Here is a 17,560-nt window from a genome sequence, read left to right as displayed (position 1 = left end):
CCATTTCACGAAACAGATCATATCTCATTTGATTAATTCATATATAATGACAGACGTAATTCTGCATGTCATTACTATGGGTTTCTCATCGTTGACGTTCTATGCATAGAAACATGATAGAATTTAATTTACTCCATAATATTTGCGTGCGGGAAAAACCCCTGCTCATTCCCGCACGCAAATGCGTGCGGGAAAGAAATAGCAGGCGTTTTTCCCGCACGTTTTGGGAAAGAGACTCTTTTGCGTGCGGGAAAAAGGCCATATATTTTGAAATTTAGGAAAATACCCCATTTTGCCCACCCTGTACACGGACTTTAGCAAGGCGTGTGTCACATCGAAACCTTCTGGAAAAGCTGTCATGCTTTGGCATTTCAGGTGTGCTTTTGTCCCTTCTGGAATATTATCTCACGGATCGTCTGCAATACGTCGAATATGAGGAAGTGAAATCATTTGAATCTGTAGCAAATTCTGGAGTTGCCCAAGGTTTTATTTTGGGACCGCTTTTATTCCTCTTATTTATAATTGATTTATGGAATATAATATGTTCCAGAAAACTTCTTTTTGCTGATGATTTGAAGATTTTCAGTGGATAAAGAGTATCTTAGACTATTATTTGTTGCAAAGGGATCTTGAGATGTTGAGCGAATGGTGAACTAATTTTGAATCGAAGTAAGTGTAAGACGATGACTTTTTCGAGAAAGGTGCAATATTTTTAGACAACGATCAATTGAGAAGAGTTACTGAAACGAGGAATCTGGTAATTTTATTTGATCAAGAGCTCACATTTTCAACTCATATTAGGGATATTACGGCAGGTGCGATGAAGGTCTTGGGTTTTGTCATCTGTAACTGCAAGGAGTTTTCCTCTTTTGAGGCGCTATCCTCTGTATATCAGTCTTTGGTGAGCAGCAAGCTGACGTACTGTAGTTCAGTATGGAACCCCTTTCAGGCAAAATATATATCTTCCATTGAAGGGGGACCTAGAAAATTTCTTAAATATGCCTTTTTCCGAAGACATGGATATTATCCCATGCGAAACTGCTGTTATGACTCCCTTTCAAACGAGTTCGATTATTTTTCTCTTAGGGAGATCCGGGAAATCAATGATCTCATCTTTACACGGGGGTGATTCATAACTATTGGGACGTAGGCTAAGGGCAGATTGTTTGGATCCAAAACAAAAGTAGACTCGGAAACGTTTGTGACAGATTTACAAAAGAAAATGCGTACATTAAGACCGTGTAGCATTCAACAAAAGACTAAGGCACGTATTTTTGTTCATAAAGATTTGTCCGTATGCTCCCATGTTTTTGTTAATATAGATAGGGTTAAAAAGCCTCTCGAGCCTGTTTATGAAGGTCCATTTTTGGTGATCGAACGTACGGACAAATATTTCAAAATTCAAATGAAAGATAAACAAGATACTATTTCAATCGACAGACTTAAGCCAGCATATTTAATGACAGATGATACGGACGTCACTACTGAATCAGACAGTAATTTACATCCTGATATTTCTAAAGATTTTGCTAGATTTCCGTCAATATCATTTAAGACTACGCGAAGTGGACGACATGTACATTTTCCGGCTCGTTATAGTGATATGGTGTCTACAAAAAGTATATAAGCAAATGTTTTCTATCTATCGTTCTTTTAATCGAATATTTTCCACTAAACTCGATAAAAAGAACAATAGTAGTAGAGAGAGGCGACGGAGTGTATTTTTCGAACTTGGTAAATATTATTTCAAAAACGCGTCCGTTATTTGAATTTCCCGCGAAAATTTTTTCGGAGTAGTTTCTCCCGTAGCCAAAGGGGAGGCAACAAACAGTTCGCCCATGAATAACACTGAATTGACTACTCTTCTCTTTCCCTTTCTCTATGGTTAATTGTTAACATTAGACAACGAAATAATTATTTATCAATAAATAAGTTAACGGCATGCAGACAATTATTGAATTCTGAAAAAGTACACCTCCGGGCAGGATTTGAACCCGCGCCCCTTTGATTGCCGGTCAAGTGCTCTACCCAACTAAGCTATCAGACCGGCAATCAAAGGGGCGCTGGTTCTGAAAAACATCCAGGAGAAGGTCCCACTGTGGAGGGAATAAAACACCACTTTGCAGACATCCCCTCCCCGGCGTACCCCTAATGATCGAACAAAAGATTGTTAGGTTAACTCTATAATCTCTATATAGTCTAGCCAAGCAATGACGTTGCGAGAACTTGCCCAGCGTCACAGTGTAGGTTCCGCACTATGTTAGGACAACGCAGCCTGCATCGTGACAAAAGAAGAATTTTATTGAATGCACTCTTTGTATCCAGAAATAGAGCCAGTATCCATTATTTGTGATATAGTTCGTCTTCAATATAATTAACAACCGAATGAAGAGCAGAATTGCCACCTGGTATGTATGCTGGGAGGAGTGCAGTGGGTGTGCCAGTAAAGCACCATCGCTGATGTGTCTTTCTACCAGGAATGGTTAGAGGCTTAGTGAACAAAAGTAGTTCGCTCTTGAACAAGGTTTGGGTAGGAAGACTACCCGGACCCTTCTCCATTACACCGGAATATGCCTTACAGCTAAACTGGCTCGGAATATGTGAAGCAGCCCTATTGAGTGTCAGGACAATGTTGTACTCAGCGGCCGATTTAATAGTCTAGCGAATTCGAAAGTATGTTTCCACTTGGGAATCCTCTCGTGAGGTGTATCGTTGCTCCTAAACCTGCGTGTTCTCATACCCTATGAAGCCCGGGAAATGCGATCATGAGATGTCACTAGCTTTATTTCTCTGTGCATGTATTATACCCAGTTTAGAGTTTTAAGTGGTTTGTCCTTGGTGACTCTTCAGAAAAAGTATCTTCCTTAGCCAGTTGGCTTCAGGTGCTTCCTCTATGTCTCCATAGAAGTGCTTCCAAGATTGATGCTTGGACTTCCTTATGTATCCTTTGTATATATTTACTGTCGATTTGTAATCTGCCCAGTCATTATCAATGCCGGATATCATTACCTTGTTGAAGAGATACCTACTATTGCGTCTGGCAACACTCAGCTCAGGTGCCCACCATTTCGTCTGCGGACCGGGGCATACAACCGCTATGATATGCTGAAATAATGAAGCTTGAATGCAGTAGTGTCAATTCTTTCGTATTATTTGATGTGAGTTTTCAGAGAAGTCCGTTCGGTATTTGGACCAATCTGTCCCTTTTAGACTCCTGAATATTTCAGGGCTTACAGGGCTGCCTCCCTTTATGGTGAAGCAGATGTGTCGATGATCTGATAGGGAGATCACTTCCGTTGCTGCGCTCCAATCCTCGATGGAGTCAGTGATGGAACTGCTATATAAAGTTATGTTGAGTTAAACCAACCAGATTCTCCAGTTGTCCTTTACAGTCTAGAATCTAGACCACTACTGAAATAGAAATTTAGTAATCGAGTCCTGATATCAGTGCAGGCAAGTATTCACGACCGCGGATTTGTATCCTTGATCGGGCAGGAAGCCACACAAAGTCCTCCTCCATCTGATGTCCCGTCTGCTCAGACGGGTTGGTGGATTTCTCCTCCAGGATACTGATTATTATTATTATTGAATGAAATGAGAGCTGAAGTTAAGAACCTATAAAAGCCCAGAAATAAAAATAAAATTCAAATATAGGTACACCAGAAAGAGGAACTAAAGCATAAAACACCATCAAGAACAAAGGCATCTCACACAAACACAGTCACCGCCAAGCACACCACCTGTCGTATCTCGACTTGAGAGCGTTCACAGAAGGGGCTCCAACATTGTTCTTAAAACAATATTCTCCAGAACATAGGTATGTCTTGGATTATTTTTGCTGACATGCAAGACTACGCCTTTTTCAACATTCAGGGGGAGCAGCCACTCAAGACACCAATGCAAAATCGACTCCGAAATCTTTCTGAAGGATGTCATGATGAAAAAGCTGATTGGCATACAATTCAATATCGTCAGCATATTGGAAGTAGATTGATGTCAGAAGAGAAGGTAAATCGGAAACATATAAGAGAAAAAGTACAGGCCCCAAGACATATCCTTGCGGCACACCGCTATTGAGAGATTTGGGAGAGGACAACTGATCACGAATACGAACCTGAAATTCTCTGTTACCAGAGAACGACAAAATCCAATGCAACAAATCACCACGTACACCAAAGTGTATGAGTCCAGTCATGGACGCACTTCATCAGGCATGTCAACAGGGATCTTCCCAGTAAAAACCATGGTGGCAGGCTGGCAAAATCTTATTAGTAAGGAGAAATGTCTGCAGTTGATCAACCACCATTCTTTCACACACCTTGGGGACACTGAAGTCAGACTAATAGGACGGTAATTACTAGCAGAAAACTGGTTCCGCTCCTCGGCACGGGACTCCAGTACTGAGACTGAGACTATCAGAATGACGTGGGCCATTTCAGGCTTGTCAGTCTGGTTATACACTATACAGCTCCAGGTATTGAAGGTTGACATATCTTTGCACCTGAGAATTAGACCTGTCGGCGAAGAGCTGTGAGCGCCAATCATTTTTAGACGAAGTCCCTTCGGATGACTCTCTTGGACGAACTGGAACTTGTCTATTGCAGCAGTCACCGCCAGTTCCACAGTGTTGAATTCCTTCTTCGAGAGTGCCTTGTCTGACAGCCGTTTTGAATGAGTGCTATCCTCAGCGACAAACTAGCTACTTCATCGTATGAGGGCCTCCTCAGAAGGTTTTTCGGTTTCTTCGCCGGCCGGTCACATGAGGGTGGAGCGTTTGATTCGGAGTTTTCCCTTCTAGAGCCACCCGCCCGTAGAGAAAACAACATAATAGAATATAATAGAAGTAATGTTGATGAATTTTTCATTCAAGAGATAGGTATATATGTAAAAAAAGTACAGTGTAAAAATTTTATTCTCGATATAAACCCAATACAATGGCATCTCAGAAATATCCATTTCAACGATTGAATACTTCATTTCAAAAATTTGCTATCTTGGATAACAGAATAGAAAATGCCCAGGAAAGGCAGCCTCTGAAACCGTTGACAACTGTCAGAGGCGCGAACACAGCAACACCTGTCGCCATTAATAAAGTAAGACGAGCCATACCTTATATAAATGGAGATAGTATATCACTGACTGCCTTACAAACAAGTATTGCATACTGGATTAGTAGATTCTATTCAGAAGCAGGACATCATGATATAGAAACCCCACGACTTGCCACTGCTATGATAGGTATACTAAGTGGTTTTATAGATAGAAGAATACTTAGAGAAGGGTGGCCAAAAATTACTACATGTGGTATTGACCTAGTATTAGAACCTATGACAGAAGCAGAATTCTATAGGATGGTATTGAAGGATGAGAGATACAGCACTTTTTGATGCGGATGATTTCCGATATTACATCAGCAGGACAAAAACCTTATCTGTATTGGCATTTATCTTATTGTTAACAATAAAAAAAAATCTAAATGAGAATAACTACAGTCCTTACCTTTTCTGGTGCCATAGGAGCTAACGATGTTGTTGATTATTTAAAAAATGACGTCTTCCCACCCATGGACGATGTAAATCGATGTCAAGGGGTATTTTCTGTATCTAAACCACTCTTTTCCTTAGTATTTGAGGAGATTCATTCTCTTGCTATGTCTGCTACAGGCTTTATACAATCAGGAATGAGAGAAGTCGTGGAGATGATGCGTGGGCATGATGCTAACTGACCAGTATCCAGGAATAAACTTGAAAGAATTTAAAAATTATTTAGATAAAAAAAAGTCAGGCAAAAGATGGGCGATTGAGCAAAAACTCCTGCCATCAACGCCACCAAACTGCCCTCGTCACCGAAAGCCAACGAGGGATTACTCAAAGGGTGAACATGGCTGTGGAATGTTTCGCTGCACCAAGTGCAACTGGAGTAGATTCATAACAGCAAATTCTTTCCTCAGCCATGCTCACATTCGCTCAGATCAACTGGCATGGATAGCCTACCTCTTCGCCTGGGACTGGTTACATCGCCAGCTAAGAAATGAAGCGGTTGAGTTAGAGTTGCCGACCGAACAACAGACTGAATACAGCGAGAGCACAATCACCGCTTGGTATATAACTCCCCATATAATAGTTCTAGTGGAATTGATTATAATCTGTTTCAGGTATCACTACTGTCGCGAAATGATCATCGATCATTTCGATTTACAATATGAAGCTGGGTGGTCCCGGAAAAATTGTGCAGATTGATGAATCTAAATTTGGGCGGCGAAAATACAACCGTGGCCGGCGCGTTGAGGGCCATTGGGTTCTGAGTATAATAGAGGATGGAAGCGAAGACGTGGCGATGATGGTAGTTGAGTTTCGTGATGCTCACACTTCAACAGAGCAAATTAGGGATCATATTTTACCCGGTACCACGATCCACACGGATATGTACCCTTTATCGGTAAGCTTAAGCTTACCGATCTGGCATGTAAATTTACATGCATTTTATCTCCTTCTCACACTTTGCTTGGGTGTGACCAATCGCACTGTATCTGAAACATATCTTCATTTTTCTTACCGGGAATAACTGTATGTCCATCTTTTTCAAGGATAATTTCTCCGAGCATTACAATCCTGAACAGCAAACAATAATTATAGCATGTTAATGAGATACAGTTTTAGCGGAGGTTAGCGTAACGGGGTACCATACAAATTTGTGTATGATACAAGAGCTTAGGGAAAAACCTCAGTAAAAAAACCCTTTCTCCCTGTGAGTGTAGTGGATTGTAATTGTTTACGAAATAAGCTGAAATATTCCATATTGAAGGGCATCTCGCACTGCAAAAATTGATTCTTTCTCCAACAAAAAGGAAAATCCAGAAAGTCTCCTCCAAAATACCAGAAACATTTATCTGAAATAAAGAGAAAACATAACAGGCAAGAAGCAAAGAAGAAAAAGAATTGCCCCAACTGCAACGCAGAAGGACTAAGACCGAGAAGCCACCAAGCCGACAGCGACGAATGCCCCGTCATAATAGGAGCACAGAGGGAGAACAAGGAAAGAGCGCTAGAGGAAGTAGCGGAAGAAAATGAAAGCGACGGAAGCGATGAGGAAGAAACGACGGAAGTTGGAAGAAGGATAAATGTACTACAGCGGTGCAAGAGAGCACATGACGTCCTGTGGGGTAAGATAACCATCCAAAACATAGATATAGCTCTGTTACAGGAACCTAACGAGAAAATATCAGCTCGAAAGAAGATCCATACTGACCAGCAACAGGTAAGCGCCATAATAGCAGGAGGCGACGTAAGAAAGAGAAGAAACGGAAGAGGCCACGGGTTCTGCTGGATCGACGTAGAAGGAATCCGGATGATCAGTTGCTACTTCTCCCCGAACGACAAAAGCAAGAAAAATCTGAAGAAATGGCTGAAGGATATGGAACCGGCTATACAGGACGGGAAGACCGCCATTATTGCAGGAAACTTCAATGCGAAATCCGAGCACTGGGGATCGGAGTACACGGACGACAGAGGCAAGGCGATAATGGACTGGATAGAGAAGCTAGGATTGGTCATACACAACGTGGGAAAGGAAACTACTTTCATCAGAGGAACTCAGCGAAGCCGAATAGACCTGACAGTATCCACGGAGGACTTGGCAGGCAGAATCGAGAATTGGACAGTATAATGGCAGGAGACGCTCTCAGACCACGCAGACATCCGATTCACTGTCTGAACCAAAAGCACCAAGAAAAAACTAGAGAGCAAAGGCACCTGGAAGTTGGACGAATCCATTCTGAATGATCTGAAGCAGAGATTTAAAGACCATCCGAGACTGAGAGGCGACGCCCCAGAACTGGAAGCAGTTCTTTTCAATAAACTGGTAAGTGACACCTGTAACGAATTTGCTTCCAGGAAAGGCAAAGGAAGTGGCAAACGACCGGCCCACAGGTCGTTCACAGGTAAACAGAATATAATTCCGAATGAATGAAGTCAATTTACTGGTTAAGAATTATTGAATTGAGAAGTGAATTGAATCTATGATTATTTTCGTTCATGAAAATAATATTTAAAAAACTTGAAATTACTCCTGTCGCAACATACAGCAGCTACAGTGGTTCTGAAAGAAGATGTGAGGGTAATGAAGAAATATGATAAGGATCTAGATAGAGGGTTTGAGAATATGTGTGGCGTGAAATAGCCAATGAGGTGAATATGACCCTCGGAACAGCTTATACCCCTGTACAAGTGAACACCAAATGGAAAGGTTTGGTCAAAATATACAAAGATGCAAGATTGAATAAGAATATGTAATGAAAGCCTTCTTTGTGGTGTTAAACTGTGAAAAGAACAGTTGTCTTAAGAAACTGCACCAGTGCATTTCGATATTTATTACATCTTCAGCATTTTTTGATAAATCAAACAGTGATTTCTCTTATTCGATATTTTTCGTTTAACTTGTGTGAAAACCGCATTCATCTGAACAAATTGTTAGTAATTGATAGAGACAGTGCCTTAGAGTTAGTTAGCCTCAATTGAAGAATTCAGAATTCGTCCAGTGTCCAGTGTATGGAAAGTGGTCATCTTTGAGAGATCCCTCCCGCCATGCAAGTTCAAGGAAGCCCCCAACACCATTGGCTGTCGGTAAGACATTTTATGTTCAGTCTCTTACAGATTTGAAATCTGTAATTGTGTCTGCTTTCGCAACATCTCTAAAAATACAGTCCACACCAGCTCTACGTATATTAAATACCGTAAAACGCCAACACTTCCCACCCTGCGGCTCTTAAGTTTGATAATTCTATTACTGTTCGAATAAAATGGCAAATTGGCTAGTTCAATTCAGATCGTAACACTTGTCGATATTCATATCGTCGGGTGGTATGCATCTGAATTTATCCTTACAGGTTTTTTTTATGTTCGCGTTTTACCACGTTACAACTTAGAATTATAATTTCAACGTTATTTATTTTCAGTTCATTGCCAGGCAACAATTTTTTACTATTCAATTTGCTCCTGACAAATTAGTGCAAGAATTTACGCAGGAGCAAATCGTTGATTTCATTTTTAATTGATTTTGTTTCAGAGATTGGGAGTGAAAACCCTAAAAAGTATATGAAAAAATGCAATATGTTAAAATTCGGAAAATAGTTATTTTCCTATCAAGTGCGGAAAGTGATACTTGCCCGCACGAAACTGCCGTTGCCCGAACGATGCGAAGCAGAGTTCGGGTAAGCAGTTGAGTGCGGGCAAGACACTTTACGCAAGAGTTAGGAACAATATTTTTTCTACAAGCGCTTGAAATATACAAATATATCCATTTCACGAAACAGATCATATCTCATTTGATTAATTCATATATAATGACAGACGTAATTCTGCATGTCATTACTATGGGTTTCTCATCGTTGACGTTCTATGCATAGAAACATGATAGAATTTAATTTACTCCATAATATTTGCGTGCGGGAAAAACCCCTGCTCATTCCCGCACGCAAATGCGTGCGGGAAAGAAATAGCAGGCGTTTTTCCCGCACGTTTTGGGAAAGAGACTCTTTTGCGTGCGGGAAAAAGGCCATATATTTTGAAATTTAGGAAAATACCCCATTTTGCCCACCCTGTACACGGACTTTAGCAAGGCGTGTGTCACATCGAAACCTTCTGGAAAAGCTGTCATGCTTTGGCATTTCAGGTGTGCTTTTGTCCCTTCTGGAATATTATCTCACGGATCGTCTGCAATACGTCGAATATGAGGAAGTGAAATCATTTGAATCTGTAGCAAATTCTGGAGTTGCCCAAGGTTTTATTTTGGGACCGCTTTTATTCCTCTTATTTATAATTGATTTATGGAATATAATATGTTCCAGAAAACTTCTTTTTGCTGATGATTTGAAGATTTTCAGTGGATAAAGAGTATCTTAGACTATTATTTGTTGCAAAGGGATCTTGAGATGTTGAGCGAATGGTGAACTAATTTTGAATCGAAGTAAGTGTAAGACGATGACTTTTTCGAGAAAGGTGCAATATTTTTAGACAACGATCAATTGAGAAGAGTTACTGAAACGAGGAATCTGGTAATTTTATTTGATCAAGAGCTCACATTTTCAACTCATATTAGGGATATTACGGCAGGTGCGATGAAGGTCTTGGGTTTTGTCATCTGTAACTGCAAGGAGTTTTCCTCTTTTGAGGCGCTATCCTCTGTATATCAGTCTTTGGTGAGCAGCAAGCTGACGTACTGTAGTTCAGTATGGAACCCCTTTCAGGCAAAATATATATCTTCCATTGAAGGGGGACCTAGAAAATTTCTTAAATATGCCTTTTTCCGAAGACATGGATATTATCCCATGCGAAACTGCTGTTATGACTCCCTTTCAAACGAGTTCGATTATTTTTCTCTTAGGGAGATCCGGGAAATCAATGATCTCATCTTTACACGGGGGTGATTCATAACTATTGGGACGTAGGCTAAGGGCAGATTGTTTGGACCAAAACATGGCGATTCAACTATGTTCCAATAGTTATGAATCACCCTGTATATAAAATGATTCATGGTCTGATTGATTCATCTATTTTGCTGTCGTCGATAGGCTACCCCGTATTGCATCAAGATCCCATTCGACTTTTCACATCCATGTTCCTAATTCTCAACACCACTTTTATTGTCTGCTTACATCAATGTGCAGAAGTTATAATAAACTTAAAATGTAGATATATTTTTTTTGTCATTGTATAAGTTTAGAGAATCTATTGCAAGAGAGGTACAGAATTGATGCTCATTTGTTCTTTTGTAGTCTAAATCGATGTATCACATTTATGTAATTTCAATATTGTGTACACCTATAATTGGGTCTCGGACCTGTTGGATGTAAATGTATAAATAAATAAATGAATAAATAAATAAACCGTTTGCAGTGGAGCATAAATCATCACCAAGAATTTTTTTACACAAAAACTTATACACTTGTTCACATGTTTTTGTTAGAGTTGATAGAGTGAAAAAATCTTTGGAACCTGCTTATGATGGGACATTCAAAGTTTTAGAACGTAGTGAAAAGTATTTTTGTTTGGACATCAAAGGAAAGCCAATCAACATATCTATTGATCGGCTTAAGCAGCTTTTATGTTGGAGTCTGAAGATGGTTCGTACGCAGTTCGACAGGAAATGATGCCTGCACATGCTCATGAACCACAATCTGCCGTCGGTGCTCAACCCTCAAGTTCTTTTAAGATGGATAGAAGTGACCAAATGCCAACTAAAACTGTTATTACGCGTAATGGTCGATCGGTGAAATTCTCAAGACGTTTTGTTTAAAAAGTTTATGTGTTTTAGGATTATTATTTTGATTGTCGTGACAACTTGGTCACTAGAAAGGGGGTAGTGTAGGGGTAGAGTGCTGGGATTTCGTTACCCTAGTAACGGGATGTCAGAAAGAAATATATGAATACGAAAGAAAATTGTTTTCTTCCCTTTTTCCAATCTAAATAAGTAATAAAAATATGAATGCCTCCGTTCTGAAAGAACTTCAAATCAAAAATCGTCTACTGGGTCAGATCAGTAAAGCATACTTCGGACATATAGCCAGAAAAACAGGAGAAATGGAAATCCTCGTGGTTGAAGAAAAAGTCGAGGGGAAAAGACCCAGAGGAAGGAGAGACGAATTGATTAAAGGAAATGACCGGACACTCAGTACACGAGGCATTACATCTGGCACAAAATAGAATCGGATGGTGACAACAAATACAAACGCATAAAAGAATAGTATTACTTCACCCTCTCGAGGGTAAAAAGACTGAGAAGGAGGACAGGAACGAAGGGATGAAAACGAGGAGAGGGATTTGACCAACTTCCTAATGTGAATAAAACGGTAATGGAAGACCAATTACAACAGAAGAGAAACAAGAAAATTAAGCTATCAACAGTTGATGATGTTTCCTCGTTCTACAGATATTTGGATTGAAATTGTGCTTGACAACTTTAGTGCCCACACATAGAAAGAACTGGCCTCAAACACACTGATAGCGATCCAAACTATTAATAGGAGGTGAGCCGGTAAAATCGAGAAAGCCACAATTGAAGATTATGAGAACAACCAATCGCTGGTGAAAACGACGATACGGCTTTCTAAAGATCACTGCCCGAAGATTACAGGAAAAATGCCGAAAGGTATTTCAGATTCGAGATTATACGCGAAATAGCTCGAGAGGTGCCAGTTTTGCAATAACAAAAATAAGTGGCGTGCCTCGACCTGGTATTCAAAAATAAGAAGAGAGCAGGAGTATCCTCATCTAACCCATGTTTGTTTGGAATTCCAGGATGTTCCTCTACACCTGAAAGCCTGCGAAGTTTGCGGAGGGATTTGGCCAACTTCCTTATGTGAATAAAACTGTAATGGAAAAGCAATTACAATAGACGAGGAACAAAAAAATTAAACCACCAACAGTTAATGATGTCTCGTCATTCAACAGATATTTGGATACAAATTGTAAGAATCATTATAACGACCTGCTTGACAACTTTGGTGCCCACACATGGAAAGAACTGGCCTCATACACCCTGATAGCGATCCAAACTATTAATAGGAGGCGAACCGTTGAAATCGAAGAGCCACAATTGAAAATTATAAGAACAACCAATCGCACGTAGAAAACGATGATCCAGCTTTCTACAGATCCCTTTTTCCCCCTTTTGGCATTTTGCATATAATCTTCGAGTTATTCGCAAAATGCCGCAAGGGGAAAAACGCCCGGGGGTGCCAGTTTTACTGTCAAAAAAATTAGTGGCGTGCCTCGACCTGGTATTAAAAAATAGGGAGAGAGCATGAGTATCCCCATCTAACCCATATTTGTTTGGTATTCCAGAAATTTCTTTTGTTCCTCTACACCCGAAAGTCTACGAAGTTTGCAGAGGATTCGGGTATGAATATGGTACATAGTTAAGGAAACAGTTGGCCACGTTGTCGTCAGTATTTGGTCGAAAACAAGGTGATCATAACATCAAATATAGGAATCACTATAGGATGCCTGTTGAAAGCAGACAAATAGAAATTGTAGATAGTGGGGGGCTAAAACCTATTCGTTCGATTTGAAATCAGAATTTCTTCTGGGGTTTAGAAACCCCAGTAGACTTTTTTCATTCATCTTCAACAAAAGTGGGAGACTTCATCATTGACGAATAAAACAATGAAAGATGAAGTGGTTTGTAACGGTACTTTTTTCACCAAAGATCAAGACGCCTTTTAGATGTCCGTTTCCTCAAACTTTTTCGGATGAAACAACGCAACACCGCCTGATGGAAATTTCACATTTAGTTTTGATAGTCCGTAGAATATCATTTCATTCTAGAAATATTCTTCAGAATCTTGAAAAATTTAATTCAAATTCCGTTAAATTGAAATTTCCGTCACTAACCTGCCGGAAAACCCCAAAACAAAGAGAAAGTGTCTTTCTGCATTCGGCGTTGTTTTTCTGTCCACAAAAACACACCGAATTCAGCGAAAAACAACGTGGATTGCAGATAACGACAGTTCCTTCTACCGATAAAGAGATAACCGCCACCGAGAATATTTCTTCTGGAGAGAATATTCGAGAATACCGAATTTTTGGATGCAATTTTGGTCACACGACCGTCCACATGTTGGAAAATTAATAAATAAGGCCGCACCACCAGACGAACGTCATTCATTCTTTATTCGTCAACCATCATAGTAGAAAGAATGGGAGGAAGTTTTTGGATTTTGTCATATGAAGAAGATGTCCTTCAATTTCAATTATTTTCAGCTTATTTTTTACACAAAGACATCATCATTACACTTATATGGGCAAACAGAGAGTTTTTTCTGAGGTTTTTATCTCTGTTTTTTCATGTATCATACGAAGATATGTATGGTACCCCGTTGACATTTTTCCTCTGCTTACACTGAGATCTGGAACGAGGAACAGGTGTTTAGGATCTGCCTCTTGTTCCATTTCTTTACACCCGCTTCATTGTTATTTCAGATTGTAAAAGTTTGTGAACACTCTTTTTCAAAAGAATATATATATTTTTTTTTATATATACATACATATATACATATATATAGACACACACACACACACACACACATATATATATATATATATATATATATATATATATATATATATATATATATATATATATATATATATAATAATATATAATATATATATAGAGTCAACTATGGGACGACAGTAGTAGATGCTTTGAAGTCCTGGTCTTCCAATAACATCAAATTGGCATCTTACAGAAACCGAAGAGTGTTCCTCCTGGAATGCAAGAGGCAAGGTTTGCTACCGAAACACATGTTAAGTAGCATGAATTACTTACTCAGCCCAGCATCCGATGCTGTATCATCGAGACAGGCACTAAAAATGAAAGAAAGATCGTTGCGTCTCGTTCTTAAATTCGAGATCACTGTAACTGTGACAAAAATTGCAAGAATGGAAGGTGAGCTCTCCAGATTGTGGCAGATTCTGGAGAACACCCTCCCAAGAGAGGTGTTGAATCAATTCAGACACTATCAAACCAGCAGATACAACAGGCAATTCTCAACCATCAGAGATAGAAATCGGAGAAAAATAAGAGCACTTATAGATGAGCAACTCAGGAAGGTGAATCCACAGGACAAATGGGTAAATAACATCAGTTCCACTATAGTACCTGATAGAGTGTTGAAATTCCTAGCACTCGGACCTAAATTCAGCATAGACCTCCCCACGAGGCTGATCTCGATTCCCAGATTGCTAGCGGACGTAGAATATATCATTAACCTCAACAGTGCACTTTCAGAAGAGGGGAAGAACATAAAACGTGCGCAAACTACTAATGTGATCACTAACCACATCAATCCCAGGAAAAGCACAAACAATATATACCAGAGAGAGTTTTTTCACTGTAGGAATTACCTCAGGGAACATCAGGAATTACTGGTTCTAAGAGCGGACAAGGGCAGTGTAACAGTATTGATGGACAAGGCCCAGTACATGGAATTGGTAGACACCTTATTGCAGGACACACAACAGTACAAACATTTACACAGAGATCCCACCACAAAGATACAGAATCTAGGCAACTCACTGATTAAGAGTCTGGCCAATAAAGGCCACATAACCCAAGTACAAGGTAAGCAGATGTACAATTACAATTCGATCCCAGCGAGATTTTACGGCTCACCCAAAGTACACAAGCCCACCCTAACCCTGAGGCCTATTATGTCTTGCATCAACACCCCCACAGCAAACTTATCTATATTTGTGACCAATATTCTGTCTTCCTACCTATCGACCACGAGGAGCAGATACCACGTAGAAGATTCCTTTTCCTTCGCAGGCTACATCAGTGAGATTCAGCTCCCGGACAACTATGTGTTGATCAGTCTCGACGTCGTCTCACTCTTCAGCAACATAACATTAGAGCTTACATTGTCAGCTATCGGAGAGAAGTGGGAAGCCATAGCCTGCCATACCACCATACCAAGGGAGGACTTCATGGCCATTGTCAGGTTTCTTTTTGAATCCAATTACTTCATATTCAATGGCAACTTTTACCTTCAGATTTTGGGCTCCCCAATGGGCTCCAGCTCCAGCTCACCCATTGCAGAGATTGTGATGGAGTTTGTACTCGATAATGCACTCATAGGAGTCCTTTTTTACATCCCACTGATAAAAAGATACGTGGATGACATCATCTGTTCGGTGCCTGAAGACGAAGTAACTTACCTCCTAAACAAGTTCAACTCCCAACACAACCGCATACAATTTACTCTAGAGGAGGAAACCAACAGAAGTGTCCCTTTTTTGGACACAAGGGTCATTAGGGCATCTGATAACAAGCTGATCCTTGACTGGTACCAGAAACCTTCCGCTTCAGGAAGATATTTACACTATCTTTCCAATCATGCACATTCGCAGAAAGTAAACATGGTGTTGGGGTTAAAAAATCGCATCTTGAGAATTTCCCACCACTCCTTAAGGCAGAAGAACCTCAGACTCTTACATCAGTTGATGATGGAGAATGGATACCCCAGAAATCTATTGAATAGGCTAATCTACGGTTCCAGTTCCAGTCCACCTGAACGACAACGAAATGGAGACACGAGCGCATCCGCCACAACAGACGTCAACCTTATCTATTCGTCCATTCCGTTGATCAAGGGTCTAACCAATGCATTGATCAGTCTCCTAAGAACCTCAAACGTGAGACTGATACCCCGATCGGAATTTAAGATTGATAAACTTTTTAGTCGCACAAAAGAAAGAATCAACACCATGAACAAGAGTGGCGTAGTATATTTAGTCCCTTGCTCTGTATGTGAGGAGGTTTACATAGGCCAGACATCACAACAATTAAAGAAAAGATTGACACAGCATAAGAGCGACATAAAAAACCCCAAAAAGATTTGTGCATTGGCTGACCATACCAGGAACAGGGATCATCTCATGGACTATGACTCTGTCCAGGTCCTTGACTCTGAGCGGAATGGAAGCAAACGATGTTTCCTAGAAATGTACCACATCATACGACAGGTCAATTCCATGAATTATAGAAGAGACATCAATAACATCAGTAGTATCTACACATATCTGATCCGTTTCGACCAACTCAGTGAGAGAGAGATGGCGAGGCCACTAAGTGGAGCTGAAATGGGTACACTGGATGGTGGATGAGCCGCGGACGTTTGAATTTCCACCCACTTTTTCCATCCTTCAGTGAGAGTGAAAGGTTGGCAAAAGTTATACTTAGTCAATTTCGAACCTGATATGTGATTAAGAACCGGGTAATGTGGTCAGTGAGAGGGACCTGTTTACCGAACCGTGTTTTAGTGAGAGTGATTCACGAGGACGAATAAAGGGGAGAACAATTGACTGATGGAAGAAAAAGACTGGAATAGTGATACCGAGGTGTGGGGAAGATGACTGGATAAGGGTGAATGAGTGAACAGACAGGAAATGTGATGGTGATAATGATGGGACATTTAATGAATAAAACAAAATAAATAAATAAATATAATAAATTGAATTAGAAATAACACAATAACAACATCTTATAAATAATTAATGTAATAAATGAAAAAAATATGACAATTCCTTGAGGCCATTTCATGGTTTTATGTTCACGGGTTTCCACCTGGTTCTATGCTCCGCTTCGTTTAACCTCTCTTAGATGCTCTATAGTTTAGAAACTTCCGAATGTGCCTCTTTGTGTCGATTATAATTTCATTGCTGCAGGCTATATAGGATTTATCATATTCATTTGGATATATGCACCTCCTGACAGTCTACCCTGTGTTAACTGTGTATTATTATTATGATTGCTGTAACTCTGGAAACAACTTGAACACCTCTGTATCTCGGTAGGTCATCTTATTGTTTGTCCTTCATTTATGTGCTGATTTATATTCATGTTTTTTAGTTGTCCTGAAGAAGGTCCCAATGTGGATCGAAACGTAGACATATGAAATAAAGAAGAGAGTACAAATATAACACCAATCATTTCCCACACCCCTTAATCATTGTCTATATATATATATATATATATATATATATATATATATATATATATA

At 39.9% G+C, this 17,560-nt stretch overlaps 1 protein-coding gene across 1 annotated transcript; it reads left to right on the top strand.

The window, feature by feature from the left end:
- The first annotated feature begins 14,438 nt into the window (after positions 1 to 14,438).
- Positions 14,439 to 16,664, top strand: LOC123317729. Its single transcript, XM_044904338.1, has one exon. It carries the CDS (start codon positions 14,439 to 14,441, stop codon positions 16,662 to 16,664), a length of 2,226 nt encoding a protein of 741 aa, XP_044760273.1.
- Positions 16,665 to 17,560: the final 896 nt, after the last annotated feature.

Source organism: Coccinella septempunctata, chromosome 7 (genome assembly GCF_907165205.1).
Source record: "Coccinella septempunctata chromosome 7, icCocSept1.1, whole genome shotgun sequence".
Classification (NCBI taxonomy): domain Eukaryota; kingdom Metazoa; phylum Arthropoda; class Insecta; order Coleoptera; family Coccinellidae; genus Coccinella; species Coccinella septempunctata.
Note: the sequence above shows the minus strand (reverse complement) of the source record. Positions and strands in the feature narration are given on the sequence as shown.

What these genes read in the sequence shown, in the direction of transcription:
- LOC123317729 (XM_044904338.1), top strand. Translation starts at nt 14,439, where the DNA reads ATGGAAGGTGAGCTCTCCAGATTGTGGCAGATTCTGGAGAACACCCTC.